The sequence below is a fragment of the Fusarium flagelliforme genome (genome assembly GCF_020744385.1).
Source record: "Fusarium flagelliforme strain FIESC 12 MPI-CAGE-AA-0113 chromosome Unknown B0J16scaffold_3, whole genome shotgun sequence".
Lineage (NCBI taxonomy): Eukaryota > Fungi > Ascomycota > Sordariomycetes > Hypocreales > Nectriaceae > Fusarium > Fusarium flagelliforme.
Window position 1 is genome coordinate 5303910 of NW_025763505.1, and position 13773 is coordinate 5317682.

Sequence of the window (13773 nt, forward strand, 5' to 3'; positions counted from 1 at the left end):
CAGTAGGTGGGTGGTGTTGCACAACCTTTTGAGCCTCAGTTGGCATTGAGCCAAGCCTCCCTAGAAGACACGATCTTGAAACCAATGGACCTGATTTTTCCAACATGTATTGAAATGAATTTCTTACATGGCGTTCGAGTTTCGTCTGCGAGACTTCTTGCTCAAGATCGCATCTCTCTCCTCACGCAGAGTAACCCAGATCCAGAACCACGTCATCGTCTCGATAAAGATAAATGTAAAGAATAATCGGTTCTTGAGCATATCTCCACCCCAGCCAGCTGGGCGATAAGATGGGTTATGTGCGCTCGGGTGCGTCATGGGACCACGGGAGGACTTGTCGTAGATGGGAGACGAAGGACCGAAGAGGAAGATGTAAGCGACGAAACCAAGCGAGAGGAACGATCGAATCGGCGCTGTTGCTGTTAGTTTTTGTAGACTCAGGAAGTGTTGTGATGCATACCTTGGGTGCCCCAGTGGAAAACCAAGCAGACCTCATCGGGCATGGAAAGAGAAACCAAGTCGCTGAAGCCAATGAAGATGAGAACCACGGCGACTAAAGCGAGAGGGGAGCTTTGTGACTCAAAACCTCTGGCCAAGGGCTGTTGGAATTTGGTGTTAGCTGGGAGACGGTGTCGGTGCTGCAGAACTTACCATTCCCATGCTCTCGCCCATCATGAACACTAGTGCCTGCTCATTGATGGAGCTTGGGTTTGTAAGGAAGAAGTAGGCGAGCGTAAGGTGGAATAGGGATACGGAGGTAATGATGGTCCTTGCTGATATGAGCGCCATGGTTGCGGTTTGGTATACGCAGTGAAGACGGAGTGCCGTTCGTTCTCGAGATATGCTGTGTCGCAAAAGAGGCACGTGGCCAGTCGTCGAAAGGAGGCGGTCCAGAGAATAGGATTATGCTAGAGGACCAACCCTAAGGCAACAGTGTTCTGGGTAAAAGAATGTAAAGGAGGGTGCGTAAGTGTTTGTTCGTGATCAAGTCTTGCTGGACGCTCGTGAAAAGGATCGGACAGAAGCTGCCAGGGGCTGGATCTAGTTAGACATTGCATCACATGCCGCGATGGTGGTGGGGTCTTCCTAGCTCTGGTGCATAAGGCTGTTTGAGCATTTCCCTTGACGAATCGAAATGAGAGCGTACCTTGTGGCGCCGCAGTATATTGTGTGGCTGTGCGTGTGGCTTGTGGAGCTGAGAGTCTGAGACTGCGGATCTTACCCCAGCTGTATCGAGGCAGGAGATGTGAATAAGACTCCTTCAACAACAGTACAACCGAGCCACATATTGTCGGATTTCTACTTCAACTACCTACAATGTCAGAATCAGACAGTCCGTTGCTGGATAAGCAACAGCACATCAAATATTGGCAGCGCTGCCACAAGACATATCTACCATCGCCTTACACAGCATACGACTCAACCCGACTCACATTTGCATGTTTCATCATCTCAGCACTGGATCTTCTTTCTGTTCCACTCACTTCATCCGAACGCATCGCAATCCGTCGCTGGGTTCTCAGCCTACAACATCCAGAAGGCGGTTTCTGCGGAAGTTCAACGCACGCTTTGCCTGGTCAAGAAGCTTACAAGGGCACTGCTAACATCGCAGCGACCTTCTTTGCTCTCGTGTTGCTGGGTCTTGCGGCTGAGAATGAAGAGGAGGCGAAGTCAGCATTCAAGGGTGTGGATCGGGTGCGGTTATTGAAGTGGTTGAGGGGTCTTCAGAGGGAAGATGGAAGTTTTGGGCAGAATCTCTGGGATGGGAAGATTGTTGGTGGGAGGGATATGAGACATAGCTATCTCGCAAGTTGCATCAGGTGGATGTTAAGGGGAGATGTGAAAGAGGGTGAAGAGGGGTGGGTGGAAGATATCGATGTTGATAAATCGGTTGCTCACATCAAAAGAGGCCAGGTAAGTCACTCACACATCAAGACCGACTCTCACTAACGCAATCAGACCTATGATGGCGGAGTGGCAGAGTCCTCACAACACGAATCTCATGGTATGAAGTCTCAACATATCACAATGCCCCTTTCTAACTCATTTCTCTAGCTGGATACGCATACTGCGCGATTGCCGCGCTTTCTCTATTAGATAGGCCACTGGACTCTACAGCCGTTCATCCTCCTGAGAATGCACTAAAGGAGGGCGTGCCCAACCGCGAGGGTCTCGTCCAGTTTCTTGCATCTCGTCCGTTTTCTTATCTCCCTCAAGAAGAAGAAAGCGATGAGGTAGAGGAAAACTTTATTGAATCGAAGCTTGGCGAGACTGACTATGGACATATCGGCTTCAATGGACGATGGAACAAGAAGGCAGATACGTGCTACTGCTGGTGGGTTGGCGGCACACTCTCGGTAAGTCTATCAGTGACTCGCGAGAAACGGTTCATTGACATGTTGTTTAGATGCTCGGAAACACCTCCATTATTAATGTCCTTCCCTCACGGCGATATCTTTTGGACATCACGCAGCATCGCATCGGTGGGTTCTCCAAGGCTGTCGGAGGACCACCGGATATGTATCACTCATACCTTGGCCTGGCTGCGCTAGGTACCATGGGAGACTCTGATTTGAAAGAGTTTGACGTCGGCTTGTGTTGTACTCAGGAGACGACGAAGAAGTTGATACGAGCGAGGGATGGGCTTTTGGAGAGTACGAGAGGGGATAAAAAGACTTGGGGTAGCGATGGCTTTTGGGAGAGTTGATTGTTAAATGTTGATTCGAGGAAGCAAAAACACATTTTATTTCTACTTGACTCCAGGTCGTTCAGTCTTGGGTTATGTTGAAAATGAAAAGATTCCGTCTCGCTATAGGGTGAGTATTGCCAAATGTTTATGCCATTACTACGGTAGTATGATGGCCCCCACCTGCTCCGTTGGATCGGCCCCGCCCCAACTCTCCGAATAAAGTCCCACCTAAACCAAATCATCGCCGTCCGTGATCTAGACTTCATCAATAGCTCCCGCAAACCACAATGTCAGATTCCGCACCACAAGACACCACCGAACCTAAGGCCGACACCCAAGCGGCCTGGTCCGACGACAAGCGCCGAAAGTTTGAGACGTAAGCCCACCAGCCGCCTCGCGACGAACCCGATACTGATGACGTACAGCAAATCCAAGAGCGAGTTCTACGATCCGTGTCAGGAGGCTGCGCAAAGAAGTTACAGATGCTTGTTCAGAAACGGGGGCGATAAGAATATGTGCGGAGAGTACTTCCAGTACGTTGGTCGCTAGATGATGCAGATGGGATGGAGTTGACGATTTCACAGGGCCTATCGTGATTGCAAGCAGGAGTGGGTATGTTGAAATGGGAATGGACGCTGTGCTTTGATTGAGAGACTAATATATATCTTCAGACTGAGAAGCGAAGAAAGGAGGGAAAAGGCTGGTTCTGAGAGGTTACCTAGACCCAACAACCTGGCCACAGGGACAATCAACCGTGAAGGTACTGTAACAACAAGGGAGTTTGGCGATCTTGTACTATATGGAAGCGCGGTGTTTAAAAGACTTCGTTCTTTGACATCATCGAGCCTGGTTCTGTTTGTAACCAGCGTGTATTTTAATAACCAGCCAGTTCATCAACAACATCAATGTCATCTTCACTAAATACTTGTATTTTGGCATGGTCTTGACCGACTCTTGATGACGGCGACACAATCACTGCAGATTTACAATTGCATTTTCCAATCATATAGCTGCATACGCGCAACTGTATCCTCGGACTTCTCCGGGTTCAATTACAACGCTGTGTCACCGACAGCCGAGGCGACAGTCATTTTCCCACGAGCATGGCAAAATAAGTGATGGACTGCCTTTGTAGCAGAAAACGAGGTCGAGATATGCAGAGATTGAGAACGCTCAAGGCAGCACCCAACTTCCAGGCCGCATCTCTGAAATATTCTCAACACCAGCTGCGTTTCCTACCAGGATCATCTATGACTCATGTGGTCGCGAGACTTGTCGGAGACGAATTCCTACAGAATAGACTCCGGTTTCACTGTTCAACCGTGTGTCCGCCTCATATCTGAACCTCGCCTCGTCAGCACACTTGTTTAGTCTGGAGCTGTGCCAGGTCGAACACTCTTCAAAAACCTGCTTGTCTAGAGCTACGCCGACATCAGCTGTCAGGCGAATCGAGTCCAGCATTCGTCCCACACGTAAAGAGTGTATCTTCCGGGAGTCGATTGAAAGCCCGACTGTTATTACACATGCGATCCCTAGTGCTACGAGACCAGCAAGTAGGAGCCAAGGGATGAAGGTCATGGCGTATCGATCAGTGTCGCATTGGATTTGGTACCATCCTGTCTTTCTAGCTTGAGTGCCGTCTAGAAGAATATGTCGAGTTTCTGTTTCGTACCAGAGGAAAGCTTCAAAGAGACTGTCAAGCTTCCATGAAGGTCGATTCCCCTCGCTCGTGATGTTGAGTGCAGCGCGCAACAAGTGTCCGCCTAGCCCTGGTGCTGCCCCAACATGACCGTCGTCGAAAAAGTCTAGCGCAGACGTCAAGGCTGACATCGGTCTGTTCGGTCGGGGATCATATTGTTCGTTAAACAGAGTATCTCTGATGATGGCCCATTGACTGCCATTCACCTTTACATCTGCGCGTCCATTCGACTTGGCGAGATGACAATCCATTCCCGATAATGCCAAATCGTTTCCTCCGGATACATTGATACCTGAACTTTGATTGGCATTGATGGTCCCAATCCAGATGGCACTTTGATTGAAAGCAATCAGCGGATATTGGATACCTGGATACCTGACACTGGCATCACGTAAAGACTTTTCGGACAGAATGGATGTATCCGTACCAAAATTTGCGTGATACTTAGTCGACCTCAATTCGGGCGTCGTTGCTGTACTTTCGAAGATGATTCTGATATGTGAATCAAGATCATCCGGCCGCTCAATCGTCACAGCTTGAACGATAGAGGGGTGGCATGACAGGTTGAGTCGGTAAACGGGAGCGTCAAACAGCTTCTTCACATCCGAAGGCAGTCGGGTTCGTGACCAGGCGGACACGTTGACTTCGAGCAGTCCATCAACATCCGACCCTAGCATTGATGGCTGTAGATTATCAAGTCTATCTCGAAGACTGTCCGACACTCGTGGCTCAAGCACCTGACCATACAGCGAAGCCGCATCAGTGTCCGGAGGGAGCAGCGAGTAAGTGTCCTACAAATACTCGAGCATCATTCCGGCCTGATATGCAACAACATTACTCAACAAGGCGAAGCTCAGAGCTGAAAGCACGGCGATAGCTCCAAGGCAGATAACACGAGGTCGTTTGGAACGAACAAAAGTCCATAATTTCAATGGACTAAATGAACCCCAATCCGTGTTGGCGACCTCGACAAGCACCTTCATGCTGACCGCCGAGTTTCGTCCGCGATGTTCGTTGACGGCGGAGAGACGAGCGAGCTTGAACATGTGCCAATTGGCGACTGCGATGACAGCTGGTGCTACCAGCATGGAGAATGCGGCGTCGATGAGCTTTGCTGCTGTTGAGGAGAATCTGCCTCCGATTATTTCTGCTGTGATGTATGGGTGGTCGTTTTTCGATGTCGTGTGGATGTAGGCGATCAACTAGCATGCAGTCGCAAGGGATGTGATGCCGATGAGAGCGACTGTGATGATGGAGTGTAGTACGTGCTTCTTGAATGGATGCTCTGTGCAGATCGGTCCCTTCTTTCCGTTTTCTCGGAGCTCGGTTCTGAGCGATTGTGTCTTGGTTTGCTCATTCTCATCCTTGGGAGTGTTTATGGATACAGAATCTGGAGATCCAGGACTGTCCGCTTCTTCCATTACGACGGCGGATGATGCCTGTCGATGTGGCATTTCGAGTGACTCGGCAACTGCCATCTTTTGTAGAATCGAGCGCAGAAACTAGGTACTCTTAGTTCATAAGAGAGACAGAGAACGCTTGAGATGTGCCCTCTTCAATCTATTGAAGCAAAAGATGGAACTCCGCCTACCTGCCTTATATACCAGTCGATGAGTAACAAGTCACCACAGAGCCGCAACACGTAATGGACTCTCGCCACTGACCACAACCTCGGACTTGCGCAGTTTATATTCGAAATGGTATAGCCCTGTTTGTACCCCGTTTCGCAGATGTAGCGGAAAGAATCCCACATGATCATCCTCGGCCGTTTTGGAAGGAGCATAGAGTGACACCAGTGATACCAGACTACCTTTCTACTCGAGGACTTGAGTTACGCAGTTACTCGGCGAGACTGCTATTGGGACTCATTCTTTTGTGATGTTCACGGTCCATCTCGCTATCAGGCTAACTTACCTAGAGCCTCATCGCATGGTTCGATCATGTTAGCCCTTCGTCAGGGTGTAAGAAGAATTGGCCGCCGCACAACATAACTTGGTCATTTTATGCAAGCTTAGACTAGCAACTGGGCTACTTTATTTCTGTATTCTAAGCCTTAGAGGACATTTCTTTTGTTATCCACCTGCCCGAATTTGATCCTCACGATCTGAGATAGTCAATCACACTACTTCCCCACCGCACTGCACTCTTATAAGTCCACATCCCCGGTGCATTACCCTTAGCAAGACCCTCAATGGCATCAGCAAAAGCAGGTCCAAGACCCTCTTCCTTGATCTGATGGACCGGGTAGAGATAAGTCTTAAAGGAGAAGAGGATAGCGCGGGTCTTTGGTAGACGAGTTAGGGTCTGAAGCTCGATTCGGAGAAACGTCTGGGTACTTGTTAGTCAGGGACAAGCTGTTGTAGATAGAACGAGTTACCTTCTCGATGTCAACGCTCTCGTCGTTCTCGTAGGTGTCGTCGCCTGTTATGTGATTGCCTTTGCAATTGAATAACTCGGTATGTGTTTGGACGGACCACTGTGACCTGTCAGTTTCATCATCAAACCTCCAGAAGGATTCTCACGTTTGTCCGCTTCACACTCTTTCCCACCTCCAGCTTCGCAAAGAACTTCTCCATACTAGACCCAATCTTCTCATAAGAAGGAACCGGAGCATGAATCTCAACAAGCGTCTTGCCCAATTTCTCCGAGGGATCAAAACCAGAAGGAAAACAGCACATGAATGCTACAGACTGATGGCCCTCCGGGGTCTGTTGGAGGAGAAAGAGGTCTTCTTCTATCGTCTCGCCGAGGATACGTAGCGCGGCATTTGCGTCTCCTCTGGGGACCGTTGGGAAGCTCATCCCTGTGGCTAGATTCTCGCATGTGGAGTCATCCTTTGAAAGACGGAATATGGCTGGGAAACGCTTGGGGAGTTGCTCGGATAGGAGATATGTGTAGAGCTCGCGCACGGCTGCATCGCCTTCGGGGATGTGGCCATGTACAGTTGGGCCATGGTTAGCGATGATGCTGCGTCGGTGGGTAACGCGATCAAGATAGTCTTCGTCAATAGTAATCAGCTCTGAAGGTGTGCTGGACTGAATAGCTGTAACTTGTTAGTTGACTTGGCGGCTACTTTTAAGAGAGTCGTACCCATCGTGATGTGATATGTCGGCTTGAATGGTCGCAGTTGACGCCTGGGCGCCGTCTTCCAGTCGAAGTGATGCAATGGCTCAATTATGGGTGTCTTTTCAGGTGATGTTTCATTCTTGTTTGGCTGGACATGCTGTTTGCGACTCCGCATCCATTGTTTTGCCTGTTTTTGTTGTCAATTGCGAAAGATCATGATCTTGGAGGAGACTCACGATGATAGTAACAGCCCAGGCTGATATGACAATAGCGATAGGAAGGAGAGTGAGGTTTGAAAGAGGCTGGAGCCAGCCATCAGGCATTTGAACAAAAGTCATTATGAAGATATGATTATAGTGTCTGAGTGATGAGCGATGAGGACGGATGATCAAACGGTTATTCTGTCGACATCTTTGAGTATAAATACTCTCCTGCTCTCATATGATGATCATATCTACGATAGTGTATTGTTCTCCGCAGGCCGATATCGCGTGGACGCCATATCCTGATAGATCTTAGTGTTTATCTAGGTGTGGCACATTTGGAGAAAGTTATGATTGTGAGAACCCCTCTGCTCTCATATTATTGCCGGGAAAGGGAAAAGCGCATTAGCATTAAAACCAAGTCTATCTGTTTATCCACCCAAGGTATCATTCGTCGTATATGCAACTCCGGTCCAACCGGGGATCGAAATCCAATCTCTACAACTCCCACAGCAATTCTATCACTTCATCTTTCCTCTCCTCAATCTTGGGCGGCGGGTTCTTTGAGTCACTTGACTTCTCGCCCGGCCCGGGAATGTCATCCTCCACACGGTGGATGTAGATCTGCCGAATATTCTTCCCAATTACTTCCGTGTCAACAAGACGATAACTCTTCTTCAGCCGACGATCCATTTTGGCTCGCATTGGGCTTAGACTCCAATCGAAACCTTGAGCGCCCTCCCAGCTTCCCTCCATCTTGTTCAGATCTACACTCTCCAATCCTGCCGAGTACTGAACGATACTGTACCCGTTTGTCAAAACGGTGTCGGAGCCAAAGGCGAAGCGCTGCAGGAAACAGCTGCCGCAGAACTCGGAGATCTTGACCATCTTGTCGACAGGGGCCTGGTGCCATGATTTCCAGTGATGGAGACTCATTGGAAGACGACCGGACTCGTAGAATCCGCTCATATCTCCACCCATGTCCAGTTGGTGGAGTCCCTTGACAACTGTGAGCTTCGTCTTGGTTTTGCTGTAGATACACTGCTTCAGAAGGCCGTCACCTTGAGGAACATGGTCGACTTTGAGACACTCCTCAAGATGAGGATTTAATTCACGAAGCAGAGCCTGGCTTAGGAAAACTCCAGCTCCACCAAAGGCCATGTAGCCATGATGTTTGACCGCATCATAGTTCTCCGACAATCCACCGATATACGCTGGTATCTTGTGGTCTTGTTTGGCAAGGATCTGACTCATAGGGTAGAGCGAGGGAAAGAAGGTGTCATCGTCGACAATTGCCGCCCACTGGGTTTTGGGTGTGGCATGTTCGAGAAGATCGCGGACGATGGCGAAATGCTGCTCGTTCGGCGTGATGGCTTTGTTCCATGGATCCTTGATTGTCAGTTCGATGCCGCGCTGGCGGAACTGCTCAGCAATCGCTTTGTACTTGTGCTCGTCTCCAGGGTCCGTGATTACTGCCAGTAGGTGTGCATGTGTATTGCCGAGCCAGCTTTCAAACTGTGAAAGCGATTCGTTCAAGCGACCAAGACTCGTCGCAACTCCGAAGATGAAAGCCGAGTAGTCTTGTTGAGGGTATGGCGGAGGGACCTTCAGTGTAACAGGCTCGCAAGTCGGTTCGGTCCATCCTTCGCAAGCCTGGTCAAGCTGAACAATTTGACCACTCTTTATCAACGTGTCAGGATTTTGTGACACGATTTGGCTGTCAATCTTCTTGTCCACGACAGGACGAATGCATCGCTTTTGGTAGACGACGTCCCTCGTAAGGCCATACGCCGACCGTCGGAGATGATCGATGGAGGAAGCACATGCAGGTGCAAGAGCGAGTTCTGGTCGGTCAGGTTTGGGTTCTTGGAAGCTCGGCAACGTCAAGAATCCCTTGTAGTTTAGGAGAACGACGGTAGCGATGAAGAAGGCGAGAGCGGCAGTTCTCCGTCTACCAGAGCGATTTCGGGAGACCATCTCTAATGTCGCAGATATTGTTTTATGTCGCAGGACTAAAGCGGTATGACGTCGCTACTGGCATCGATGTCTCAGACTGGTGAAGGTCGACCCGTGAAGTTTGACTCGGTTCGGTTCGTCGCAACAGCTCGTTAGATCCTTCAGGTCGAAGAAGATCGCATCGAAGTCGAGTGGTAAGAGGAGGATCCAAAGAACAAGGAAACAACCGGGTTATCGTTATCGAATGCAGCTAAGAGGATGAGCAAAGCTTGGCGCTGGGCAAAGAAAATGCAGAATGACGAAGCCGTTCGAGATGTATATCTATATTCTCATGAAAATGCACAAGTGAAACTTGACACTAAAAGAAAGAAATAAAGCAAACAAAAAGAGCCGATGATGTATATACTTTCACGGCCTTGAAAGGAATGACAAGCAAAGCAAAGGATGCAGATCAAAGGATGCAGAAATCTTGGAGATCGAGATCAGGATCAGGTTAGGGGTTCATACCCACTATAATTCGAGTTTAATCAGGTGGGGCCGATGGAAACGGATCTCCAGCATCACAAGATATGCGTGACTCGCCAACATTCCCGTAACAATAGATGCTGTCGACCAGTTATTTGTATCGCGGATAAATTCTTCGAGCATGCTATATATATTGCTTGTACTAGAGATGTCTAAAGGCGTACTTTGTTGTTCTGCTCATACGTGATCAACACGACAGGGATGATCATCCTTCATCTCCCGAATAAACGTCAAATCGACAGCCAAGCACGTCTAACTCCATTTCACCCCGAGCCATCCCTTGATGTTTGCTTCCCAACTCTTGACAAGCTTTTTCGTCGCATTCTCCCCCACAACCCCCAGAACATCTTCACCACCTTCAAAGATCCACCTCCTCACTGAAGGTTCGAATTCTCTTCCCCAAACTTGCTCCTTCAACTTCGCTACAGTATCTTTACCCTCCTTGAGTGCTCCCTCAGATACCGTGACCAGTTCCTTGATCTGTGACATGACTTCCTTAGGCAGATTGCTCTTGCCAGAGCGGTCGCGCTCTTTTTCACGATCGTTGAAGGCGATCATCCATTGCGCGGCGCTCTTTGTTGCTGCTGCTGTGTCACGGATGATAGCGAGGGAGTGGAAAGTGCCGAGGGTCTTGACTTGATCTGAAGCAGTTGTGGGAGCTACAAGTTCAAGTTTGAGCGTGTCCAATGCAATTTTTAGCGTATCGATGATCTGAGCAAACTCCTCGGGCACGGGGTTGGCTCTGTTGATACCAGTAGTGAATGGGATGAGCGTACTCAGCAGACCGATGACTTCAAAGTAGGTTGCCTCTTGTGGAGTGAAATCTGTGCTGGGGCCATTCGAGAATCTGATGAAGGAAGCGCTCAGCTGAGTGAGTGATTCGAGGACGAAGATCTGGTCAGGAACTGCTGCTGCTGCAGAAGCCTTGTAGATGGCTGGAGGCTTGTAGCTTAGGAGTTCGTGGAAGGCTTCTGAGAGTAACGACAAATGTGCGCGACGGTTCTAGAGATGTCAGTGACGTTTCATAAGGCAACAAGCATGACCTACAGTCAAAGGGGGCCCAAGTCGCAGGCGAGAATATATGGGCAATCGAGAACTACAATCCCACGAAGGGAACGAGCCATAGTCTATAGTCTCAATCAACTGCTTGTCATCTGTCACTTCGTCTGTCGACTGTCAGCAATTGCAAAAGGCCATATAGCCGCTGTAACCTACTAAACCGGGGATCAGTAAACACTTCAGAGAACTGCTCTCCCATGATTCGATCAGTCCTCGTCTCTTCCACAAGACTCATCGCTCGCGTGCAGCTCCATCGTAGATTCTCCATGTATTCTGGAATACTGATCACGCTGCTGTAACTACCCGACTCAAAAGCGTCGATCAATCGTCGAGGCATCCTCAGCTTCAGCGACACGTTAAAGTGTGAGCTCAGAAGCTCGAGCAGCTCCCAGCCTGTTTCGTCTTGTGGTGATATCATAGCCGGCGAAATAGTAGAGAGTCTGTCGTAGAAAATGGGCGCCAAGGAATCCATAATGGTGCGTTTGACTCCAAGCGTATCCCAGATTTCACGAGCTCGGGGCGTTGAGCCAACGCGAAGGTGCAGCTGTACTAGTAGGAGGGAGATGATGCTGTGTTTTGGTGTCAACGAAATCTGATGTTCGAGCAACAGCAAGGCTTTGAGGAGAGGAGCGTAAGAGGTGGGCGAATTGGAGACGTCGGTTGTAGGGGGGAATGCAGCCTGGATATAGCAGAGAGCAGCGATAACAGCTAACTCGGGTCTAATCTCGGCCTCTACAGACCGGTCCTTTGAAATCAAGTCAGCTAGCGACTTGTGAACCTTGAGTGCAGTTTCGGCGATGGCGGAAAAAGCAGGCCCAGGCAAGCTGGCATCCACCTCTGTACCAGACACAACGCATCTACGCGTAGGTCTTTCGCCAGGTACTGTGCTATACATGGAGGGGCATGTAGCCGCAAAATACTGCAACTTGAGCGAGAGATTGCGTAGCCTTGCCGACTTGATCGGGTCCTCGGTCTCTTCAGAGAGTTTGGTAGCAAAGTCGTAGGCAAGGTACTTAAGCGCAGAGGATGTGAGTTTCTCCACAAAGACTTTGATGTCGTCGAAGCAAGCAGCGTTGGTGCCTTGACTATTGATGTAGCCGATCAATTCCTTGAATCGGAAAGACGCAGGCTCGTTGTCAATAACGTCCTCTTCATCATTTGAGACGAGGTTGAAAGCCGCCGAAAGGCGCGCCAGGAGGATGATGCGCTTGTAGATGGGTCGCAGAGCTGGTGACGCGATGAACTTCAGAAGCAACTCCTGGACAATTTTCTCGACGCTGGGTTTCGTTAGTCTAAGCTCGGCGTGAAGATGACACAAAACCTACTCTGCGTTGACTGTCTTTATTTGAACAGCCGCATCGATGAAGTGTTTCCAGACCTTCCAGTCGGCCGCCAATAAGCTCGGTTGCCCATTTTCATCTTCGATAGATAAGCAATCTTTGCAAAGCTGGAAGATGGCTTCATAGTTTTGGTCCTGCTGATATCGGACGATCGTCCTCAATAACAACTCTTTTCTGCCCTTTCGGAACTGTGCAAGAGGATTGAAGACAGGACTGGAAATGAGCTTCTCAAAGTCTTCTTTGGAGCCATGCTTTTCTGTGACATCGTAGAACAGTAGAGTCTCCTCTTCTGTTTGGATGCTTCGAGCTTGGGGTTTGGCATCGTTGCCGGCGTCCTAGTACGATCAGTGACAAGTTGTTGAATTCGAGAAATGCAAATACCTGTTCAGCTAACTGCGCAGCACGTTGAATCTGTTTAAGTGCTAGCATGCCGTAGAGCTTCTTCTTTTCGGGAGGTGCTTGCGGGCTTGTCTTTTGAAGGTCAGTTGTGTCCAAGAAGAAGGGACATTGTACGAACCGCTAGCAAGTGTGTAATCACGATGTTCCAAAACATGAATGTTCGGTCCTGTGCAAAAGATCTATCCAGTATCGCAGCAATCTGAAAAGATGTCAACGGATGTTTTGCCGAATAATTGAGTCCATCATACCTGTTGCGCACTAACAAGGTCCCAATGCAGTAGGCATGACTCCAAACAACGACTGGCACCAATCTTGTCCTTTGGCGCAGCTTTGACGAGGCGTGCTCTCAATGGTCCAAGAGTCTGAGGGAAATCCTCCTCATCATTGAGCCCCTGGGCGGCCCATTCGAGAAGGTCTAACGCATCAACATCCTTGACAACGGTCTCCTCCCTGATAAACTTGTCGATGGCGGTTATGGCAGCAAACTTGGAACTGGGATCATCAAGCTGGCTTTCCGCACAGATTTTGACAATCTATTATACTAAATCAGTCTACAGTGAATACAGCAAAAAATCGCAAAAGGGCGCACCTCATAGTACTGGTCGTTGAACGTCTTGGCCCGCTTCTCTGCCAGGCGAATCACCACAGCCCAATTGCCATCATTGAAGGCAGACTGAAGCTGAAGGTCGACGCCGTTTTTAAGGTTGGGTCTTTGTTGACGATTCATTGAGTTCCAGGCTTCGCGCCGCGTTTCCTGCCCAACTAACTGAAATAAGGTGAGTGAGATCAAGTTCCAGCTCAGTTTTGGAGGGGCCGACTCAAAATGAAGTGGGATGG

General features: G+C 49.3%; 7 protein-coding genes across 7 annotated transcripts; 2 read left to right on the forward strand and 5 right to left on the reverse strand.

Moving 5' to 3' along the window:
* Positions 1 to 123: 123 nt before the first annotated feature.
* B0J16DRAFT_383527 (increased loss of mitochondrial DNA protein 1) lies at positions 124 to 789 on the reverse strand (the record flags this gene model as incomplete). Its single annotated transcript, XM_046131347.1, has 3 exons — positions 124 to 413; positions 461 to 599; positions 652 to 789. 3 exons carry the CDS (start codon positions 787 to 789, stop codon positions 124 to 126), a joined length of 567 nt encoding a protein of 188 aa, XP_045985575.1.
* A 457-nt stretch (positions 790 to 1246) lies between these two features.
* On the forward strand, positions 1247 to 2915 carry B0J16DRAFT_414000 (terpenoid cyclases/protein prenyltransferase alpha-alpha toroid). Its single transcript, XM_046133402.1, has 4 exons — positions 1247 to 1914; positions 1960 to 2005; positions 2056 to 2357; positions 2408 to 2915. Exons 1-4 carry the CDS (start codon positions 1318 to 1320, stop codon positions 2705 to 2707), a joined length of 1245 nt encoding a protein of 414 aa, XP_045985576.1. The 5' UTR covers positions 1247 to 1317; the 3' UTR covers positions 2708 to 2915.
* A 27-nt stretch (positions 2916 to 2942) lies between these two features.
* Positions 2943 to 3744, forward strand: B0J16DRAFT_340016 (cytochrome c oxidase-assembly factor COX23, mitochondrial). Its single transcript, XM_046127621.1, has 4 exons — positions 2943 to 3065; positions 3115 to 3222; positions 3274 to 3301; positions 3361 to 3744. Exons 1-4 carry the CDS (start codon positions 2977 to 2979, stop codon positions 3397 to 3399), a joined length of 264 nt encoding a protein of 87 aa, XP_045985577.1. The 5' UTR covers positions 2943 to 2976; the 3' UTR covers positions 3400 to 3744.
* On the reverse strand, positions 3711 to 6153 carry B0J16DRAFT_397636 (uncharacterized protein). The gene is made up of 3 exons (XM_046132331.1): positions 5654 to 6153; positions 5258 to 5590; positions 3711 to 5179 (listed from the first exon to the last, which is right to left on the reverse strand). The coding sequence occupies exons 1-3, from the start codon at positions 5864 to 5866 to the stop codon at positions 3938 to 3940; spliced, it is 1788 nt and encodes a 595-aa protein (XP_045985578.1). The 5' UTR covers positions 5867 to 6153; the 3' UTR covers positions 3711 to 3937.
* Positions 6154 to 6393: 240 nt separating this feature from the next.
* Positions 6394 to 7979, reverse strand: B0J16DRAFT_119011 (uncharacterized protein). Its single transcript, XM_046121580.1, has 5 exons — positions 7691 to 7979; positions 7479 to 7641; positions 6911 to 7431; positions 6766 to 6864; positions 6394 to 6716 (listed from the first exon to the last, which is right to left on the reverse strand). The coding sequence occupies exons 1-5, from the start codon at positions 7790 to 7792 to the stop codon at positions 6486 to 6488; spliced, it is 1116 nt and encodes a 371-aa protein (XP_045985579.1). The 5' UTR covers positions 7793 to 7979; the 3' UTR covers positions 6394 to 6485.
* Positions 7980 to 8004: 25 nt separating this feature from the next.
* B0J16DRAFT_340024 (uncharacterized protein) lies at positions 8005 to 10084 on the reverse strand. Its single transcript, XM_046127622.1, has one exon. The coding sequence runs from the start codon at positions 9632 to 9634 to the stop codon at positions 8156 to 8158; it is 1479 nt and encodes a 492-aa protein (XP_045985580.1). The 5' UTR covers positions 9635 to 10084; the 3' UTR covers positions 8005 to 8155.
* Positions 10085 to 10220: 136 nt separating this feature from the next.
* On the reverse strand, positions 10221 to 13727 carry B0J16DRAFT_340026 (N-acetyltransferase B complex non catalytic subunit-domain-containing protein). The gene is made up of 8 exons (XM_046127623.1): positions 13526 to 13727; positions 13185 to 13469; positions 13055 to 13135; positions 12919 to 13008; positions 12523 to 12872; positions 11354 to 12474; positions 11186 to 11304; positions 10221 to 11140 (listed from the first exon to the last, which is right to left on the reverse strand). The coding sequence occupies exons 1-8, from the start codon at positions 13661 to 13663 to the stop codon at positions 10391 to 10393; spliced, it is 2934 nt and encodes a 977-aa protein (XP_045985581.1). The 5' UTR covers positions 13664 to 13727; the 3' UTR covers positions 10221 to 10390.
* Between the last annotated feature and the right edge of the window lie 46 nt (positions 13728 to 13773).